The 22,685-nt window shown below is 38.2% G+C and overlaps 1 protein-coding gene across 4 annotated transcripts in view; it reads right to left on the reverse strand.

Moving 5' to 3' along the window:
- CATSPERB (catsper channel auxiliary subunit beta) overlaps positions 1 to 22,685 on the reverse strand; it is a 107,608-nt gene that overhangs the window by 8,485 nt on the left and 76,438 nt on the right. For 3 of the 4 annotated variants that reach the window (XM_040478032.1, XM_040478035.1, XM_040478033.1), the window contains 9 exons: positions 19,473 to 19,663; positions 17,191 to 17,529; positions 12,058 to 12,197; positions 9,307 to 9,504; positions 8,377 to 8,487; positions 4,027 to 4,137; positions 2,567 to 2,702; positions 941 to 1,041; positions 183 to 257 (listed from right to left, as the gene is read on the reverse strand). In XM_040478032.1, the coding sequence (XP_040333966.1) occupies positions 183 to 257; positions 941 to 1,041; positions 2,567 to 2,702; positions 4,027 to 4,137; positions 8,377 to 8,487; positions 9,307 to 9,504; positions 12,058 to 12,197; positions 17,191 to 17,529; positions 19,473 to 19,663 (1,402 nt within the window). The remainder of the gene's footprint in view (positions 1 to 182; positions 258 to 940; positions 1,042 to 2,566; positions 2,703 to 4,026; positions 4,138 to 8,376; positions 8,488 to 9,306; positions 9,505 to 12,057; positions 12,198 to 17,190; positions 17,530 to 19,472; positions 19,664 to 22,685) is intronic. The other variant, XM_040478034.1, reaches the window with a different exon arrangement.

Genomic DNA, 22,685 nt, shown 5'->3' on the forward strand with positions numbered 1-22,685 from the left:
CACTCTGCCTTCACCATTACTGACAATGTCATCCCCATTCTTCAGGATCTCTGGTCTCCAAGCCTTGTGTATCACACAAATTATGCTGTTTGTTTTTTTTCTCTTTAGTGTCTCTTGCACTGACATTTGTCATGTTACTTCCCCAGCCATCGTCCCATCAGTACCTTGTGCATTTACTATACCTGAAATTCTTCAACTAAGTTGCAAAAAGTGACGCCCGGAACAACAGACACTCTGAAGTGAAAAAGTTCAGAGCCCTGTGGAAAAAACACACCTGGTCATTAGCAGCATGGACACGTATATTCCTTCAAGCTAAAATACACACTGTGGCCACTTTCCCTACAGACGATGCATAGAAAAATCCGATCCCCTTCCTAAGGCTTTTGCACATCTACTTCATGTATCAAAATTAGAATGGAGGGAGAAGGATAAATAGGTGATACCTCTTTTTAGAATGAAGAAACAGAGACACAAAACCTAACACGGACTTGACGAGTAATTTGGGCTAATCATCATATTCATGGTTTTGATACGTTCACTAATTGTTACTGACTTTTATAATTACTTAGATCATATCAATTTCATGTGTTCTTATGGGCGGCTATGAAGACATACCTGTATACATCCAAACGTACACACAAGAAAACTCATTTACCTCCTAAATTTTGGAAATAACGTTTCTGCTCTACCTTGAAAAATAACCTATTAGTGTTGCCTATCAGCTCAAAAACTAGTCAAGTGTTCAATTTAACTTTCAGATACCTTTTGAAATACTGATGTCAAGAGAAATGGAGGAAAAATAAACACTTTTCCATATATCTTAAAGATACAGTTTCTGCTACTGACGGACAGCTATACTTTAAAACGTAAACCAATCTTAGTTTAGACACATGTTCTTTGTGAACTCAAAACAGGAAAAACAAAAATGCTGTCAACTCACCTTTATACTTAAGTTGAGGCCTAAAGGATTATACACTGGAGCATCAAGACGTGGTTCTAAGTAATCTTTCAATTTTTTTACATTCTCTGGTACACTGTGTCCTAAAAGTACATGAGGTATATTTTAAGCACATTATGCTGTTTGCACATTTTGCATAAAATTTACTACGTACATCAAGGTACAATGAAGGAATTTACTCCGTAACATGGCTAAGTTATCCCAGACTTTCAGTCCTGCTTGACTTTATAGAAAACGTACTTAGGGAAATGAGGCCAACAATGCATCTTCTCAAGGACATTGTCAAGAAGGACAAGCCCTTTGACCACTTCATTCAGGCTGCCCTTTTCTTCCAACCCCATGCTTATGACAAGTTCTAACCTGTACATCTTTATATCTTTGGCAATGAGATAATGCAACCTTAGTGGTTGGTAAATGATTTTCGATAAGGTGGCAGAAAACTTCCACAATAGGATCACTTAATCTTTTCTAAAAGAAACGATCAGGTGTTCTTGCTTTTCTTGTAATTCTTTCTAAAACCAGATATATGGTGTGGGGATTAGAAATTGCAGTGGTATAATGGTACATGGGATCTAAGGGAGGAGAAAGCTTTGATAGCAGCATTTGCCAATTTCCATGGTATAAATAGCCTCACCATGGCTAATCTCCAGCTACTAATGGCTTAACAACCAGTACACAAAACGCTTGAATATTTAACAATTGATGCTCAAAAGCTGGCAACATTAGACTCCAGCATACCACAGAAAATGGGGATGTTAGTAAAGTGAAATAGTAGTTTTCTTTGCTAGATTTTTCATTTCAAGAATGCATATACTGGGCAGAGTAAGACTCACTGAACACCCAGTGTCTGGATATTTGGTAACATTAATAACTGGCCAAAATTTCATTTAATTCTATCTATCAATCTATTTGTCTGTCTACTTACTGATCGAGTGGGAGATTGCCTCAAAGTATTTATAAACAAAATGTGCAGGAAAAAGTTGTATATTCGAGGTAACATTGAATTGTGGTAAATTTAATTTTAATTTAATTTTATTTTTTTACAATTTTACTTTCAAGTAATCTCTACACCCAACATGGGGCTTAAACTTACAACCCTGAGATCAAGAGTTGCGTGCCCTACTGACTAAGCCAGCCAGGTGCCCCTGATTTTTCTTGTTTAAAAAAATTTCTGCATCTTTTAAATTATTTTACCATAGAATTTTGAAAAAAACTTTGCTCGTATTAGAGAGTAGATTCTATAGGCTATCTGGCCACATCTTTTAGAACCTTCTCTGTAACACAGCGAAACCGTTCGAAAGAGACACTAGACCAACGTGTAGCACAAATTCAATCAATCGTTTTTGCTACTCATCTACAAAATGGCTTTCAAATGTTTTACAGTTCAAATTCTTCAAAAATGCTGTTATGCCACGAAATCCAGGGCACCGAAAGTAATAATGAAATACGTGGGAGACAAGGAGGACAGTAAACCGCAAGTTGCCAACGGACTCAAATTCTTTTCCAAAGAACTATTGGCTGTTGTAAACTGGTTCTATAAGCCGCTTACCTAGGTAATAACAACATTACTTATAAGACAAAATAATTATAGAAGAAAGCAAATCCTACTTAGTTTCCAATTTTCCCTCCTGTTCACTTCAGTCACGGTAACCAGATACGGCATTTCCACTGGGATATGTCCATCCTCACTGTAAATTTCCAAAGAAATTGGATATTGTGTAACTGGAAACTTAAAACGAGGAACCTAAAATGCAAATTGTGAGAATGAATGTCAATTTGGACAATTCAGGACTAATTTCATTTCCTGGTAAAGAGTGAATAGATACATTCTCCAAGAGCTTGGCCATTCTAAGGGACATGTGCCTCTCAGGGCTTCTGCCTTCTCAGGGCGTGAAAAACACGGTGTCTTACAGCAGAATTAACGTGAACTCCAAAAGTAATACACAAACATTGTGGTAACAAAATTCATGACTTTCTATTGGTCTTTTTCAGAAATTTTCTATGATAGTATTCAAACCTTTTTGGCTAACCCACATCTCAAACGGCACTGCATGAGGTGGCTCTTGGCCACCTCTCTCACACCTCTCTCCCAGCCAGCCATGATCTTTCAGCCACACTCTTTAAGCTCAGGCTCTGGAGTCAGAGCTGAAATGTAACTCTTTCATGTATCAGCGAGGTGATCTTTGGCAAATTACCTGGCTTGTCAGTGCCCTGAATTGGAGACAAATCATGAAGAATGCGTAGAGCAGCGTTTGGCAGTCAGCAAATGTTCAAGAGATACATTGGAATTCAGTGAGGGGAGAGTTGCAGGGGTGTATGTGACACTCCTCACAATTCGCTGAATGCCAAGTCTACGCCCAACATGGTATTCAGTGATTTTATCTTTATATCAAAGATTTTATAAAAATCAAATCATTTAATATAATGCTATAGATAGATAGAAGACAGAGATGGAGAGTCTATAATGCTATTATATAGTCTTACAAGGCCTTGAAATAGATCTACTTGAAAGCTATACTAAGTGGACATTTAACTCACCTATTGCAAACATCAATATCCATTTGATACACTCTTGGATGTCTTGAGGCTAACAGAATAAAACATTTGACATAGAACCCTTCTCTTAACCAATATACTATACTGTCTTCTATTTTGTGGCTGCTACCAGACCAAACTCCTTGATTACAAGGACTTGATCTCCCATATTCCCAGCACTGACACTCATGTACACATTTTTTTTTTTAGTGAATCAATGTTCACCATAATCTAGTGTAGCGTAGGACAGGTCACAAATTGTTTTCATACAGATACGTGCCTGTGTGCGTATCTTCGTAAGAATCTTGTGAAATGGATGGGGTAGGGCGGGTATTCTTCTATCTTGTAGAGTGGTTAATTAACTGGTTTAGGCACATTTAAATCCAGATCTTTCTAGCTCTGTGTCCTATTTAATTCTGTGTCACAATGAGATGTTTCTTTGTCTTAACACTCAGGTTTAATCAAACTGCACATTTCAAAATCTTTATTGATATGAAAGTATTTTGTCTTCGGGTAATTAAAAATTAGCTTACCTTTTCTCTGCAGTCTGAGAAAGCAACAGCATGTGAAAATTTCTGATCATTTGTGCAATTACACTCTTCCCGAGTAGACGCATTAGCACACTGTTTGAATTTACCAGATTTCTGCAAATAGAACACAGGTTGACTTGGTTTTTTTGTGGCAGGCTTTCTGCCAACTGAGTAAATGTTCAATAAATATTTGTTCCCTGAATGCATAAAATCCCTGAGAAGTTAAGAGGGCAAAAATATCCATTAATAATGAAGTAAAAGTTGATTCTCTCCACCTTTCTTCAATTCTCTTTTTTATTCACCTCCACTCTAATCTTTACTACTTCCTTCTATCTGCTTACTTTGAGTAATACTATATTATTTTAATTACTTTTTATATAGAGGAAGACAAATCCATTTTCTGTTCTTCAGATTATTTTTTTTTTAATTTTTTTTCAACGTTTTTATTTATTTTTGGGACAGAGAGAGACAGAGCATGAACGGGGGAGGGGCAGAGAGAGAGGGAGACACAGAATTGGAAACAGGCTCCAGGCTCTGAGCCATCAGCCCAGAGCCCGACGCGGGGCTCGAACTCACGGACCGCGAGATCGTGACCTGGCTGAAGCCGGACGCTTAGCCGACTGCGCCACCCAGACGCCCCTATTATTTTATTTTTAATGTTTATTTTGGAGAGAGAGAAAGAGGGAGAGAGAGAGAGCAAGCATGAGTGAGGAAGGGGCAAAGAGAGAGGGAGACACAGAATCCAAAGCAGGCTCCAGGCTCTGAGCCTCACACGGGGCTTGAACCCACGAACTACAAGATCATGACCAGAGCTGCAGTTGGACACTTACCCGACTGAGCCACCCAGGAGCCCCTTCAGATTATTTATTAATACAAATTTTCTTTTCACTATGAGCTTTAGAATAAGCCCACCGTGTTCCCTCAAACATACCCTGGTGGGTTTTGATTGTATTTGCACTGAATGCAGTGCAATTACTCTGGAGAGAACTGAGCTTTTTAATGGTGAACCTTCCCATCAAGAACATGAGACTTCTCTCAATTTATTAGGTGTTTTTTATGTGCTTCACCTAAATCATACAATGTTTTTTCATACCTGCCTTACACATAATTTTAGATTAAATTCTACATCTTTTATTGTATGCAGATGAAGTGTGGGTTGTTTTTCATTATTACTTCCAATTAATTAGTACAGATATATAGGAACATTACTGATTTTTCTTTGTGATCTGATATCCATTGGACTACATTAGTGATAATTATTATTCATTTTAATAGTTCGCCAGTGGTTTCTTCCATATTTCTAAGTAAGTAATTATATGTGGAAATGGTGAGTTTTGTCTCTTTACAATATTTACACTTTACTTATTTTTTGTTGTGTTGGCTTAGGTTGACCCTACAGAACAAAATAAAATAGAAGCATTGAAGCATTCATGCTTTAATATTGAATTTTATATGTTTGCTAAGGACTTCTCACCGATTTTATTGCATTGGGTGGTATCACTTCTATTTCTGGTTTACATAAACTTATTCAGAAATGAATGTTACATTGTATCAAATATGTTTTATGGCTTCTGTTGAGATGAGTTTTACTTCAATCCATTTATACAGTATGTTATTTTAATGTTTTCCTATGCTCAAACTTGCTCACACTGGAGAAACTCTACAGTCTCCTGATACACTACGGTGTTAGTGTATTCCTGCATTTGACTTGCTGGTAATATTTTACTTAGGATTTTTCACAAGTCACACTAGACAGATTTAGGGGTGAGTGAATTAAAGATATACGTGTGTCTGCACGTACTATTTTCTTTTTGCATTGTTTTGCATTTCTTTAATTTGAATTAAAGTTATAGAATGCGGACCATATTAAGCCTTTTTGGAATTCATTGAGACTTTATTACAAAATAAGCCATCACTTTGTATGAATGTTCCACGCAGACTGAACGGAATGTGTATTCTCTGTTTTACACAGACACACTCACTGTGCTCCATGCCTCCCAGTTCTCCTGACTCATGGAGCTCTTTGCCATGACTGCCCTTGTGACAATACCGCCTCTCCTGGGATGCTCTCTGTCTCTCCATTACCCTCTTCTACACCCTGCCTTGCTCTTCCTTTGTTGGCTCACCCCTACTCCTCTTTCAGTCTGACTCCCTTGGACTAGATTATATGCCCCTGATCCACAGTCATCTTGTGTGTTTTGTGTCTATTTCTACTACTTGGCTGTCTTAAATGTAAGGGTAAGGATTAACTAGGAGAGGTTTTTTTAATGCAAATTTCAGGACTGCACCCATAGTTTCTGATTCAGTAGCTGCGAGGGACAATTGAGAAAGCTGCATTGCAGAAATATGCCTAGATAATTCTGCTTCGGGTTATGCACGGCCATACATACAGAAACAGTATTTAATTTGTACAACTTTATTGTTTAACTCCTATCCTCCCCCATTACAGGAAAGATCTATAAAGGTATCTGTTTGTCTTGTTTGTTGCTGTATCCTCAGAGAACATCTGTTTGTACAGTAGTTGATAGCACTAGAAATGTTGAAATTAACATGTGTGTGTGTTGGGGCGCCTGGGTGGCTCAGTCGGTTAAGCGTCCGACTTTGGCTCAGGTCACAATCTCACAGTCCGTGAGTTCGAGCCCCGCGTCGGGCTCTGGGCTGATGGCTCAGAGCCTGGAGCCTGTTTCCGATTCTGTGTCTCCCTCTCTCTCTGCCCCTTCCCCGTTCATGCTCTGTCTCTCTCTGTCTCAAAAATAAATAAACATTAAAAAAAAAATTAAAAAAAAAAGAAATTAACATGTGTCGACTGCATAAAAAGTACACTAAAAAAGTACTGACTTAGCTGTAAATTAGATACAGTTACTATTCAACTCCCAAGAGAATCTTGAAAATCCAAACAAATTAAGGATTTCCACGTAAGTGTAGTAAAATCATATTTCAGTAGTGGAAGCTTGGTTCTAGTGACACAACAGGGTTTATCTTTGGGGAAAAAAAGGGGGAATCAAAGCAGAACTCAGTATTATAGCTGGTCATTGCCTGGAACGGAGCTTCTTACACCAAAATGCAAGATTCAACCAAAAGTCAACCTCCCCCTGTGTTACGTGTGTAACAATATTTGCACAAATGTGTATTATTAGTTTGTCCAACAGTCTTAAAGCACTCTTTACGTCTGGCAGTGTTCTGGGAACTAAAGAGGCAGCAGAGGAGAAGATTTCAAATCAACAGCAACAACCCTGACTTATCCAGCTTATCTTTTTATGAATCATGATAACTAAAACAAATGAGCAAAATCCGTAAAATTATAATAAGTGCAATGAAGAACAATAAGGGAGAGAAGGGGGACAAGGAGTGGGTGACAACGGAAGTGGAGTTTCCAATTCTAAATAGAATGGTCAAGGCAGGCCTCACAATGATGGTGGCATTGAAGCAAAGACCTGAGGACAGTGACAGAGTGTGCCGTGTGCTCTCTGGCAGAAGAGCATCCCAGACAGGAATGTTTTCAGCTGCAAAGGCCCTGAGTTGGAAATATGCCTGGCATATCTGAAGAACCACGTGGAGGCCAGTGTGGCTAGAGCAGATTAACCCCGGGGGAAATCAGGTCAGACGCAATGCCAAGGCCAAATCATGAAGGACCTGATAGACCTCTGTGAGAATTTGGCTTTTACTCCCAATGACATGGGGTGACAAGAGAGAGTTCTGAACAAGAGAAAGAACCATTTTATGTCTTTGTGTACGTGTGCGTGCACATACACAGTGCGTGCGGATATGGAATGGATGTGGATGTCTGTGCACGTCTACAGGCAGGTAGGTGCATTGCCCATCACGTACTCTTCCTCGGAACCTATTGGTTTCTCTCTGTTCTTCCCACCGTGTTCAGTCCACACTCCAGAGAGTGTGGTTGTTCTCTAGGAAGAACCTTGGCAGCACTTTAAATGTGCCTGTGTTGGATCAAACAGTCTTCTTTCCTCAAGGACAACCCTTCACTTCACTAGGCTGGACATGAAATGGGCCTGGGGCTCCTTTCCTTTGAGAAAAGATACTCTCACACCACGTATCCCCTTGGAAATCCAGATGGGAACCAGGGAACAGTCAGGAGAAAGGGGTCCACTTAGACTTCTTGGCTCCAAAACCACTTCTAGAAATAGCAGTGAGAGGAGACGGGGCTAAAGGAGGAGGAAGAGGAAGAGGGCAGGAGTCGTAGTAATAATAACAGTGCTGACATATCAGGGCAGGTAGAACATTGTTTAGAATACACCTTCTCATTTAATCCCTGCAGCCAGGGCCATCTGTAATTTCGCTGAATGATTTCTCGAATTCAAATAAATACTGGTTTAAATGTGAAAAATTATTTACCTTTGACTTAGGAAATAGATTTCTCGGTATGGGTTTGCTAGGGTCTGCATGGTAAAAATTATCTGTGAGGGGAATGGCAATCCCCATATTAGATGGAGGCCGGTAGTTGACCTGTAAGTGACCAAGCAAAGAAAACAGGTAATTCATTGTTATTTACTAAGTCTTTAACTTAAAAATCTTGCTTTTCCATAAAAACATTCAAAGCAATTTTTTTTTTTTTTAATTTTTAGTTCCAGGTATTAGAGTCCATTTCTACTTCCCCTGCACTCCTTACACCTTATTCTTCTGGAATTTCGACAACCTCAACTCATGGTAATAGAACTGTTTGCAACTTGTAAATAGGTGAAAAAAATGTTAGTAGATAAAATAGCTACCATGAAGCAAATGCAATAAAGTTTCAACACTTTATAAAAAGTCTTAGTGATGTCTTTAGTAAATAAACCTTCAAGTTTGGTTATTTGCTTTTTTGTCACAGAGAAAATTAAAAGTAATAGTTAGCAAAGAATAATTATATATATATATATATATATATATATTTTTTTTTTTTTTTAAGGTGTCACAGATACTGACAAGGCACAAATGAAAACTGTAACTACATCACAATGGAACCAGTAAACTATCAGCCCGGGACAGGTCAACATAATGACAAATCACTGTATATTACAAAATCCCCGAGATTATGCCACCATAATATAGCATAAAGTGATTTTTAAAATGGTGGCACTGAGTTACCATGAAAAATCATTATTTCAGGAAGTTCTTATATTTTAGAAATAAATAATCATCACATCCTCAAAATGACAAGAAGTTTGAAAAATAACCAGTGTTTTGAGTATCTTAGGAAAGAAACATTCAGACACGATGGCCAGCCAATCACACAAAAGTAGTGTGTCATGGGCACCCTTACGACAATGTGCTTGGGTTTCTTACCGGCAAAGTTTTGATCATATTGAACCCCTGACTGTCTTTGTGAATGCCACTAGTCCAGTCTTCCAGTGGGATAGGTTTACTCGGAATATGATGCATGGATTTGAGATAACTACAGCTGTTTTTCAATGTTGGCACGACTGTTGTGACAAAGCACTCAGTAGATGCTCCCCAGACAACTAACGCCAATGAGGTTGAACCCTGGAAATATCCAAGTAAATGAAGATTACTTAAAGTAACTGTTACAGGCTCAAGTGTGTTCACTCAAAATTTGTATGTTGAAGCCCTAACTCCCAGTGTCTCAGAACGTGGCTGTTATTTAGAGACAGGGCCTTCACAGAGGGGATTAAGTTAAACTGAGATCATCAGGGTGCACCCTAATTCGATATAATGGCTGTCTTTATAACAAGAGGAAATTTGAACACAGACACACGCAGAAGCGAGACAGCGTAAAGACGCGAGGAAAAGACGGCCGTCTACAAGCCAGGGCGTGAGGCCTCAGAAGAAACCAACCCTGCTGACATCTTGATCTGGGAATTCCAGCCCCCACACCCGTGAGAAAATGAATTTCTGTGGTTTAAGACTCCTAGTCTGTGGTATTTTGTTATGACAACCCAAGTAAACTAACACAGTGACCAATGAAAGAATATACAAAGAGAGGGGCGCCTGGGTGGTCAGTCCGTTCAATGTCCGACTGGGGCTCAGGTCAATGATCTGTTTGTGAATTCGAGCCTCGCATTGGGATCTGTGCAGACAGCTCAGAGCCTGGAGCCTGTTTCCGATTCTGTGTCTCCATCTCTTTCTCTCTCTGCCCCTCCCTGCTCATGGTCTCTCTCTCAAAAATAATAACCATTAAAAAAATTTAAGAATATCTGAAAAGAAATGAGTGAAAATAGAAACAGAGAGATATGTTTGACCATAAAGATTGTTTGAGAATAAATCATGACAGAAAACCCTTTCTTTTCCAGGAAGAAGTACATTGCAATCTAACAGCTGTGGGCAACACTGGAAATGAGAAAGCTTATGAAATAAACTCCATTATTACACCCTACTCAGACTGATGATGCTTCCCCCCCTTCCCTCATGAACATCTGGAGATTTGCTTGGATGATGTGAATAAAATAACTTCCACTGGTATTCATTTTGAAAAGAAGATATACATGTAGCAATTGCTGTAGCTCACAAAGATATGTTTTTAGTAGGAATTTATGCACAATATGTGTTTGAACACATTTTGTTGAATATTCAACAAAATTAGCTATATTCCGTTTGAAATTTTAAAGTCTTTTTGGAATTTTAAAAATCTAGAAATACTAATAACTGTAGTGATGTTGTAGACTGTACCTCTGTCCCCGTACTCTGTACCCATTAAACATGATGTATTTTTTTAAAGTTTTACCAAAATACATTGGACCAGAATCTAAACACGGTTTGTTCTACCATTAAAGAGAATATGGTTAGGGTTGGGAGACATGCAAGTTAAATAAGAGACAAGGAAGCAAACAAAAAAAAATCCAAAATGTTGGACATTCTATAACACAACTGATCTGATTTCTACGACTCAATGACAAGGGAAGAAAATGGACTGGTACCTACCTTCAAACAAAAGACACTTCAGAGAAAAATAATTACGTGCTGTGTGAATCTTGTTTGGATCCAAATTCAAACAAAACAATGATAAAAATATTTTTAAGAAAATTGGGGAAATTTGATTATGGACTAGGTTTTACAGGATGCCAAAAAATTGTTTAAAAAGTTTTAGGAAAAACAATGGCATGATAATAGTTATGTGAGGGATAGTCACATAGTTTTTATACACATGTATTGAATCATGTAAGAAGTGAAATGGCATGATGTTTGCTTTCATTCTGAAATATCTCAGACGATAAACCAAAAACCAAAGAGCGGGGGGAAGGGGTGATGATAAAACAAAAGTAGCAATGTCTTGACTACTGTTTGAGTATTAAGTACATGGAAATTCTACTTGTTTCTGCATCCAAAAACCTTCATGATAAAAACAACTTTGAAATATGTAGAAAAATATTTAGTAACTCAAAAGGATTAAAGCATATAGTTAAATGGAAGGGGCAAAATGTTCAAAGTGTATGTACAAAGCTCTCCCAGTTTTAGGGAAAAAAAGAAAAGAAAAATACGGTTCGTTTATAGTGACTGAGGATTTTCTACATGCCAGACATTATTTAAAAAAAATTTTTTTAATGTTTATTTCTGAGAGACAGAGACAGAGAGAGAGACAGGCAGAGAGAGAGAGAGGGAGACACAGAATCCGAAGCAGGCTCCAGGCTCTGAGCTGTCAGCACAGAGCCCAATGTGGGGCTCAAATTTGTAAACCACGAGGTCATGAACAGAAGTCCAACCGACTGAGCCACCCAGGTGCCCCTAGACATTGTTTTAGATGTCCTACTTGAATTATCACATTTAATTCTCAAAAACAACCCTATGAGGTAGGTATTATCATTACCATCTCCACTTTCTAGATGAGGATACTGAGCCATGGTAAAGTAACCTTCCCAAGTTCACAGACAGTACCAGAAGATCTATACCAGCCAGTCTTCTCCAAAACTCATTCAACCTCTGTTCTGTAATGTTACGATGCCTTTGGTTAATTCCCAAATGTTAAAAGTGCTTAGTCATTCTTGATAGATAGGGTTATGTGTGATTTTCTCTTCTTTCTCTTAGTTTATACTCTAAGTTTTCCATAATTAATAGATTTTTTTTTTGTAACTAAAATCTTACTTGACGTAAAGCTTTGCTAGCTGCAGAAATTTTCATTACATAACTATCAGTATCATCGAAAGAGCCTTCAGTTTTAACTTCTAACAAATTTGGGTTTCCAACAATGACATTCAGTAGTGGTATTTCAAGTGTTCGAACACCTATGGAAACAAGGCCAGAGTTTAAAATTAGTTAAAATTAAATCACTGGGTGTCAACTATACTAAAATATCTGTATCTACATTTATATCTATCTCTCCAGGTAAAATTCTTCTGGAAATTAATAAAAGAGAAAAAATTAAATCATGAAATATTTATTTTTTATTTACTTTTTTAAATATTTATTGAGAGAGAGAGAGAGGGAATGAATCCCAAGCAGGTTCTGCACTGTCAGTGCAGAGCCCCATGTGAGGCTCTAACTCATGAACCGCGAGGTCATGACCTGAGCCGAAATCAAAAGTTGGACGCTTAACCAACTGAGCAACCCAAGGGCTGCATAATCATGAAAATTTTAAACAATTTCATAATGACTGGCTAATCAGGATTCTAGAACATCTGAAGAGTCCGTTATGAAGGATGCATAATGGCCACAAATATAGTTAGGAATTTATGTAGAGTTAACTTTGATGGTTCTTAGAAAAAAATCAACTTTGCAAATATCTTCTCAAAGAAATATTGCTCCCCTCCACTTCTCGTTCTTCAGCCAAGTTCTCAAATGCATGGAAAGGTCACTTGGACAGTACCGGTCACACTTAACTGGATGGCTCAGGGAAGAAACTGAAGGATACATGCTCAGTTAAAAGAGCTGTCGGCCACCGTTGCCAAGACAAAACTAGGCAGTTAATGCGGCACATCGTCAGGCCAGTCTCTGCCTTGCAATCACTCCATACTGAGAAATTTAATAGAAAAAGAGATTTGTCAGAGCAAGTAGTCTAACTTCCATCCTTACTAATCAGAAAGGGCTGAGAAGTAGGAAATGATTAGCCTGAAGTTTCATCTGCAACAGTTTCCCTTAAACCAGAGCGATCTGGCCAGTGCTTCCTAAACTATCATCGGGTATTCTGTTAACACGCAGATTCTGATTTAGCGGGGTCTGTGGAGGGCACTGAAGTTCCGCACCCCCCTCAGCTTTATTGACGTATAACTGACAAAGAAAACTGGATATATTTAAAGCGTATAATATGATGATTTCATGTATATATGTGTGTGTGTGTGTGTGTGTATACATATACATAGACACTGTCAAATGATCATCACAATAAGTTAATTACACACCCACCACCTCACAGTTACTTTGTGTGTGTGGTGAGAACATATGAGATCTACTCTTAGAAAATTTCAAGGATATAATGCAGTACTATTAACTATAGTCACCATGTCATATATTACATCCCCAGAACTTACCTCACTTTACAGTGAGAAGTATCTACTGACATCTGTCCATTTCTTTTTACTCCTGAACCCCTGGCAACCAGCATTCTACTCTCAATTTCTGTGAGTTAGACTTTTTAAAAATTAGACTCCACACCTGAGTAACACAGCACTTGTCTATCCCTATGTGGCTGATTTCACTTAGCATATCATCCATATTCATTACACACACACACACACATCATGTTTTCTTTATCCATTCATCCATCAACCGACACTCAGGTTGTTTCCGCAGCTTGGCTATTGTAATGCCACAATGAATATGGGACTGCAGATATCTCTTTGAGATACTGATTACCTCTCCTTCAGATAGACACCCAGAAGTGCGATTGCTGGATCATATCATAGTTCTATTTCTAATCTTTTAGGAACTCCCATACTGTTTTCCATAGTGTCTGTTCCAGTTTACATTCCCACCAACAGTGCATGAGCGTTCCCTTTTCTCCGTATCTTCAGCAGTCCTTGCTAGCTTTTGGCGTTATGATACTAGTCATTCTAACAGGTGTGAGGTGATATCTCAGTGTGGTCTTGATTTGCATTTTCCTAATGATTTGTGATGGTGAGCACCTTTTCACGTTATCTGTTGGTCATTCATATGCCTTCCTTGAAAAATGTCTATTCAGGTTCTTTGCCTATTTTTTTAATTGCATTATTTGTAGGGTTTTGTTTGTTTTTGCTATTGAGTTGTATGAGTTCCTTATGTATTGTATTACCCAACCCCTTATTGCACATACGGTTTGCAAATATTTTCACCCACTCTGTAGGTTGTCTTTTCATTTTGCTTATGGTTTCTTTTGCTGTGCAGAAGCTTTTCAGTTTGATGTAGTCCCACTTGTTTACTGCTGTTTTTGCTGCCCTTGAATTTTGTGTCATATCCAAGTCATTGCCAAGACCAATGTCAAGGATCTTTCACCCTATCTTTTCTTCTGGAGTTTTATGGCTTCAGATCTTAACATTTAAGTCTTTATTCCATTTCATTAATTTTTGTGAGGGGTATAAGATAGGGGTCCAGTTTCATTCTTTTGGATATGATGATCCAGTTTTCCCAACACTGGATCTATCAGAGGATAGATCCCACTGTGTGTTCTTGCCTCCCTTGTCAAAGATTAGTTAACCATATATGTATGGGTTTATTTCTGGGCTTTCTATTCTTCTCCATTGGCCTATGTGTCTGCTTTTATGCCAGGACCATATGTTTTGATTACTATAGTGTTGTAATGTAGTTTGAAATCACGGAGTGTGATGCCTCCAGCTTTGTTCTTTCTTTTTAAAAAAAATTGTTTGTTATTTTGAGAGAGAGAGAGCAAGGGAAGGGCAGAGAGAGAGAGACAGAGAGAGAGTCCCAAGCATGCTCCACGCTGTCAGTAAAGAGCCCGACATGGGGCTTGAACCCATAAACCGTGAGATCATGACCTGAGCCGAAAGAGTCAGACACTTAACCGAGTCACCCAGGTGCCCCCTAGCTTTGTTCTCTCCAAAGACTGCTTTACTATTCAGGGACTTTAATGTGATGTATAACATTAACAGAATGAAGGGTAAAATCATTGATCATCTCAATAAATGCAGAAAAAGCATTTGACAAAATAGGGGTTTTCACAGAAATAGAACAAAAAACCCTAAAATTTGTGTGGAACCACAAAAGACTCTGTACTTCGTACAAGTACCCAGATGCTGCTGATGTGGCTCGTCAAGACACCCACACTTTGTATAGCATGCACTAGGCTTTTCTGCACAAAGAGGCAATTGAGTTGATTTGCTGATTACTATTGGCTTCCATCAAACTGAACAAGTAAAACTATATAATTCAACAACAAATTTGGTATATTTTAAAGCTGCAATAATTAGAACGCTGTAGGATTTGTGCCCGAATACAAAGAGATAACAAAGGAACAGAGTTTTAAATATCCAGAATGGTCCAAGTGATAGGTAAATTGTTTACAAGATAAAGTTGTATTTGAAATCAGTTAAGAAAGGACACATTGTTCAAGAAGTGATATTCAAACAACTAGCTAACCACCTACGATATACCAAAGCAAAATCTAGATCAATTAAAGACTTGGAAAGTTAAAACTATAAAATTAAAACTCTAAAATTACTTGAAGGAAATATGGACAACGAGTCATATAATCAATGAGAGGATTCTAAAGGTTTCAAGAGGAAGCTTTCCACAAAATTTAAGTCCACAATATTGATTGAAACAGAAATAGATGTCCTCCATTTTTTTTGAAGGCTGTAATTTTCATTTGTATAACTTGTATTTGGTTCTGCTTTTCAAAATGAGCCCTTTTTAAAAGTAGCGTTTTGTCCTTTCATCATGGTTCAGGTCTTCTTTTGTCTCTTCGAGAGTTTTACATGTACTTGTTTTATTGTGTCTTTCTGATTTTTCTATTACCTCAACTTCTTAGAGACTAAATATCACGTTCTTGGAGAGAGCCTGCGGACTTTTACATTTAGGTCACTTTCTTACATGTTTTAAAATTCTTGTCCTTGGGACGCCTGGGTGGGTTAAGTGGTTCAGGTCATGATCTCACGGTTGTGGGATCGAGTCCTGCTTGGAACTCTTTCTCTCCTCCTCTCTCTGCCCCTCTCCTGCACATTCTCTCTCCCTCTCAAAATAAATAATAAGATAAACATTAAGAAAATAAAACAAGATTCTTTTCCTCAATTCATGTTCAATGGATATTGATTTTTCCATGGAAGTCTATGTTCCCTGGGTCATGAAAGTATTCCTACGAAGCTTGCCTATGCTGGAGCCCAGGTCTTATAATTATTTCTCAGCTTGGGATTCCTGCACCTGGTGTGTAGTCTCTGGGGATTGTACAGTCTTGGAGTTTGGGGTTTTTAAGGAGTTGGGGTTTTTACAGGAGATCCTTTTTTTCCACTTTGAGTCTTGTGGAGACGATAACCTCCCGAGCTCCCTCTTTGGTTTGTTGGTAAAGTTTTCACAATCCCCTCTTCATGATTTGAGCTCTTAGCTTTACTTAATGGTCTTGGTTCCAACCTCCTACCACAAAGCATATTCTGCTAATGCTTGGGCATTAAAAATCCATCCCTCTGTCTATATGGCCTATATCTGAGTCTCACATCCTTCAGGGAGCCACAAAGTAGCTAATTTATTTGGCTTTGAGTTCCCTCTTCATTTCTGGTGACAAGATTTTTTCCTCTTTTGCTCCCTTCCTTCCATCTTTCCTCCTCTCTTTCTAGCTCAGCTTTTTACTAAAATTTTTATTTTATTTTTCTAGTATGCCATTTCCCCATCATCTTTAGGAAGTTTAATATTACTTTTATAATAAATAAATGTCATGGAAAAATAGGGAAAAGTATAGAATTCTATTTTAAAAGGCTTTGGGGGGCTTAAAATAAATACTTGAAATAATTACAACACCACCCAAGTAACTAAAAGATTTTCTTTTCAGAGGACAGCAAAAATCTAAACTAAAATCCTGTGTAAATTTGGGCTGGTAACTTAACTCACTTTCCTCATTTGTAAATGAGAATTAAAATCTAGCCTTTTAGAGTTGTTGTAAGTAGTAAAAATACACAAAAATAATTTAGTACAGAGCCGCACACACAGTAAGCATTCAGTCATTAGCAGCTCATACTGTGATTAGCAGAATGCCAGTTACTACATAAGCCAAAGATAAAGGAAATAATATCAAAGAATATATACTCCAGAAAAACAACAACATCTCCTTTTGATGTTTCCCAATACAAATAAGCTTACCTTTTGTATTAGGTATGACCTTAACTTTTAAAGTATGAGACTTCCCCAGATCAATGTATTTCAGGACACTGAGGGATAGGGAATCATCATGTTGTTGAAACCAGTAATTACATGGTTTTGCATGTATTTTCCACATTCGTCCATTCCTGTGCCCAAAGTTGTATAAGAACCAGGAGTCTTTGGGGACGGTCATATTGTTGAGTACTTTTGCAGGCATGGTAGCAATAGCCAAGGCATTCTTATCATCTAAAACGCTTATGATCATGAAGCTGCTGTAACCAGGAATCACCACGGTCTTCTCCACATCCAGATCTTGAAATGAAGAAATGGTACCTGAGGCTAAAACAGGAATCATTTATTATAAAATAAAATAGCAAATGTTCTCCAAGCACACTGGTGGACGTAACTGATGAAAACACAATTTGAGTTTTTAAACTATGGTCTTAACCAGATTTTGAGGTCAGAATTCAAATTATTTTGTAGAAAGTATATCACAAATATGTCAAGCACAAACCTATACTTTAACTTTATTATGAAACTAGTTCTATAAAATCCTTATCAGAAAAAAAAAACCCACATAGGGCTAAGTAGTGACAAATAAGCTGATTACTATAGAAATGCCAAGAACCTTAATAATTTAGAATCTTCACAAGAGAAGGGTAACATAGCCAGTGATTCCCCAGCACCTAAAGGTGTGCCTATTACATAGAAGGTGCCCAACAAATATTTGCTGAGTAGATGAGTACTTGTTCAGAAAAAGCATGAAGATTTAAAAGAAACTAGACTTTAGGGAAGGACCGTGAGGAACACCACCATATAAGGAATGGAAAGGGAGAAAGATTTCACCAAGCAGATAAAGAAGAAATCAGTGGAGAAAATCCATCAGAGAGGATGTGCAGGGAGCCAAAAGAAGGCTGTTTCAAGGAAGGGGAGTCATCACAATCAAATGTCTTTGATAGGTCATGAAACATACCACCACCACCAATATTCTCCTCATTCTGAAAAAATAAAGCAGTCAGAAGAGACCCTCATAGCTCTCTTTATCATGTACACATGCTCTAATTTCTCCCACTTAAAACAAACCAACAAAAATCCTTTCCCAGCTTTCTTTCAACTGCCACATAATCTCTCTCCTCCCCTTATAAAAACTTCCTTGAGACAGTTGCCTGCATTCACTGTCTTCAATTACTCTCCTTTCCTAATGTTTAGAATCTAATCCAACCAGACTTTCATCTATACTACTCCACCCAACAAAAGCTTTTGTCAGTAACTTTCATACAGATCTGCTGGTCAGTTTTCCTTCCTCTTCTGACCTGACCTCCTTCTTGAAAGACCTTCCTCACCTGGCTTTTGAGAGACAGTTTCTCTTAGTTCTTCTTTGAGCAGACCGTCCAGTCTCCTTTCCTGACTTGTCGGAATGTTAGGGACTGCATCTTAGGCCTTTTCTTTCCGTATTTACACTCATCTTGCGGGCGACGTCATCTGGTCGCATAGCATCAACTATCATACATGTACTGATGGCTCAAATTTCTCTCTCCAGTCCAGATGCCTTTCCTGAACTCCACATTTGTCTTCCTAAATGTGAACCTCATTTCCCCACTTGGATGAGTAACAGGCATCTTCAATTTAATATAATCTCTCACCTGATTACTTCAACTTCGAAACTGATTTCTCTTGTCCTTTCCTTCTTAACCTCTCTCCATCACCTACGCAGTATATTCTCAACACGGGAACCAAAGTGAACATGGTAAAATCTAAGTCCAGTCGTGTTACTTTCTGCATGAAACCCTCCAATGGCTCCCCCATTTACTCACAATAAAATCCAAATCCTTACAGTAAACTATACTAACTTTGGCTTTGTATCTATCACGTATAATCCTTTGAAAAGAATTACCCTAGATAACAGTGATTTAAAATTATTTTAGTATGTAGGGCAAAATCTACATGAACAATTTTTTTTTTTGGATTTCCGTTTTTTTTTTTTTTTTTTTTTTTTTACTTTTCCTGAATACTGCTTATGATGAAATCAATAACATTACAGGCATAAAAGACAGGCACTAGTATCGGTGAAATATTAATGAAGCTATAGTTAGGGTTTGTTATATTAGAAACCAAAACTTCCTCCAGGAACCTGAGTATGTAGACTTCAGCAGATTGTCAACTGGACAAAATTTTGAAATATACTGTTTTATAAGTAAGCATGAACAATCCTCCTAAAAAGATAATTCTTCATCTTTTTTTTTTTTTAAGCTATCAGAGATGTGCTATATTATTACACTTACTTTGCGGTTGAAGAGTAAGTTTATAGGTGACATTGCCAGTTTGAGTAATGGAAAGGGAACTAGACAAACAAGAGCTCTCGTTCACTTCTTCTATTCCAAAAGGGTCTATCACTTCCACAATAATAGAGGACAAAAATCCTTCAGTAAGGTTATGTTGTAGTATCTCTCTTATATAACCTGTTCCAGTTTTCCTAAAGACCAAAGCAACAAATATCAAACCCATCTGGATAAAACAGTGGTTTAAATGAGCAAGTGTGTGAAAATATGATTTAGAAATATATCAAAAATGGCTAACAAATGAGTATTTGATTATCATTTATTCAACCTCACTAGCAATCAATGAAATCTCAACCACTGCAACTAGATACAGTTTTTCACCCATCAGAGGTTAGCAAAGATTTTTATTATTTATTTATTTATTTATTTATTTATTTATTTATTTATTTAATGTTTGTTTATTATTGAGAGACAGAGAGACACAGAGCATGAGCGGGGGAGGGGCAGAGACAGGAGAAGACATAGAATCCGAAGCAGGCTCCAGGCTTCGAGCTGTCGGCACAGAGCCCCGCGCGGGCCTCGAACTCACAAACCGGGAGATCATGACCTGAGCTAAAGTCGGAGGCTTAACTGTCTGAGCCACCCAGGCGCCCCAGCAAAGATTTTTAAATGACAGGGTTCAGGAGTGGCAGAATTGAGTGGAGATAGGCACTCATCCACTACTGATGGTTTGTAAATTGGTACAAGCTTCCCAGAAAGCAGACTGACATTGTGCATGAAGGGCTCTATCATTATTTCCCCTCTATGATTCCATAAGTCTACTGACAGGGCTCTATCCCAAGGCAATAACATGAAACACAGAAAAAAAAAAGCTTTCCACACAAAGATGTTCATCATGGCATTATGATGAAAGTTAGAAATAAGAAATACCGACAATCAGAGAATTAAGTAAATGATAATACATGATCTAGTTAGAATAGATGTAACTATTAAAATCGTATTTAGAGGGGCGCCTGGGGTGCAGTCGGTTAAGCGTCCGACTTCAGCCAGGTCACGATCTCGCGGTCCGTGAGTTCGAGCCCCGCGTCGGGCTCTGGGCTGATGGCTCGGAGCCTGGAGCCTGTTTCCGATTCTGTGTCTCCCTCTCTCTCTGCCCCTCCCCCGTTCATGCTCTGTCTCTCTCTGTCCCAAAAATAAATAAACGTTGAAAAAAAATAAAAAAAATAAAAATAAAAAAAATAAAATCGTATTTAGAAAGTGTTTTTCCTTCTATAAGGAAAGTGGTCATGTTCTAATGTCTAAATGAAAGAAGTAATGTGATCCGTGAGCGTGGAATGTTTTTCCGTTTCTTTGTGTCCTCGATTTCTTTCATAAGTGTTTTAAAGTTTTCAGAGTATAGATCTTTTACTTCTTTGGTCAGGTTTGTTCCTTGGTATCTTACTGCTTTTGGTGCAATTATGAGTGGGATTGATTCCGTGATTTCTCTTTCCGCTGCTTCATTATTGGTGCATAGAAATGCAACAGATTTCTGTACGTTGATTTTTATATCCTACGACTTGGTTGAATTCATGTATCATTCTAGCAATCTTTTTGGTGTAGTCTTTCTTTTTTTTTTTTTTAATTTTTTTTTTCAACGTTTATTTATTTTTGGGACAGAGAGAGACAGAGCATGAACAGGGGAGGGGCAGAGAGAGAGGGAGACACAGAATCGGAAACAGGCTCCAGGCTCTGAGCCATCAGCCCAGAGCCCGACGCGGGGCTCGAACTCACGGACCGTGAGATCGTCACCTGGCTAAAGTCAGACGCTTAACTGACTGCGCCACCCAGGCGCCCCGGTGTAGTCTTTCAGATCAGAAGAACAAATATTGTTAAAATGTCTATACAACCAAAGCAGTCTACACATTCAATGCAACCTGTATCAAAATAACACCAGCATTTTTTCAGAGATAGAACAATCCTAAAATTTGTATGGAACCACAAAAGACTCCAAATAGCCAAACTAATGTTGAAAAAGAAAAGCAAAGTGAGAGTCATCACAATTCCAAACGTCAAGCTGTATTACAAAGCTGTAATCATCAAGAGTATGGTACTGGCCCAAAAACAGATACATAGATCAATGGAACAGAGTAGAGGACCGAGAAGTGGACCCACAACTGTATGGTCAACTCATCTTTGACAAAACAGGAAAGAATATCCAGTGGAAAAAAGACAGTCTCTTCAACAAATGGTGTTGGGAAAACAGGACAGCGACATGCAGAAGAATGAAACTGTATCACTTTGGTACACCATATACAACATAAATTCAAAATGGTTGAAAGACCTAAATGTAAGACAGGAAACCATCAAAATCCTAGAGAAGAACACAGGCAGCAACTTCTTTGACCTCAGCCACAGCAACTTCTTACTATACACATCTCCGGAGGCAAAGGAAACAAAAGCAAAAATGAACTACTGGGACTTCATGAAGATAAAAACCATGTGCACAGAGAAGGCAACAATCAACAAAACTAAAAGGCAGACTACGGTACGGGAGAAAGTATTTGCAAATGACATATTGGATAAGGGGCTAGTATCCAAAATCTATAAAGAACTTACCAAACTCAACACCCACCCCCCCACCCCCGCCAAATCCAGTTAAGAAATGGGCAGAAGACATGAATAGACACTTTTCCAAAGAAGACATCCAGGTGGCTAACACACACATGAAAAAAATGCTCAACATCACTCATTACCAGGGAAATACAAATCAAAACCACAACGAGATACCACCTCACACCAGGCGGAGTAGTTAAAATTAACAACTCAGGAAACAACAGATGTTGGCAAGGATGTGGAGAAAGGGGAACACTCTTGCACTGTTGATGGGAATGCAAACTGGTACAGCCACTCTGGAAAACAGTTTAGAGGTTCCTCAGAAAGTTAGAGATAGAACTACTCTATGACCCAGCAATTACACTACTAGGTATTTATCTAAAGGATACAAAAATACTGATGCAAAGGGATACAGGCACCCCAGTGTTTACAGCAGCATTATCAACAATAGCCAAATGATGGAAAGAGCCCAAATGTCCAAAAGCTGAGGAATGGATAAAGAAGATATGATACAGATATAGATGTAGATACAGACACATAGATATAGATATATGGATACATATACAGTGAACTATTAGTCATCAAAAAGAATAAAATCTTGCCATTTGCAACAGCATGGATGGA

The sequence above is a fragment of the Herpailurus yagouaroundi genome, unplaced genomic scaffold (assembly GCF_014898765.1).
Source record: "Herpailurus yagouaroundi ecotype Mexico unplaced genomic scaffold, PumYag 141, whole genome shotgun sequence".
Taxonomy (NCBI): Eukaryota; Metazoa; Chordata; class Mammalia; order Carnivora; family Felidae; genus Herpailurus; species Herpailurus yagouaroundi.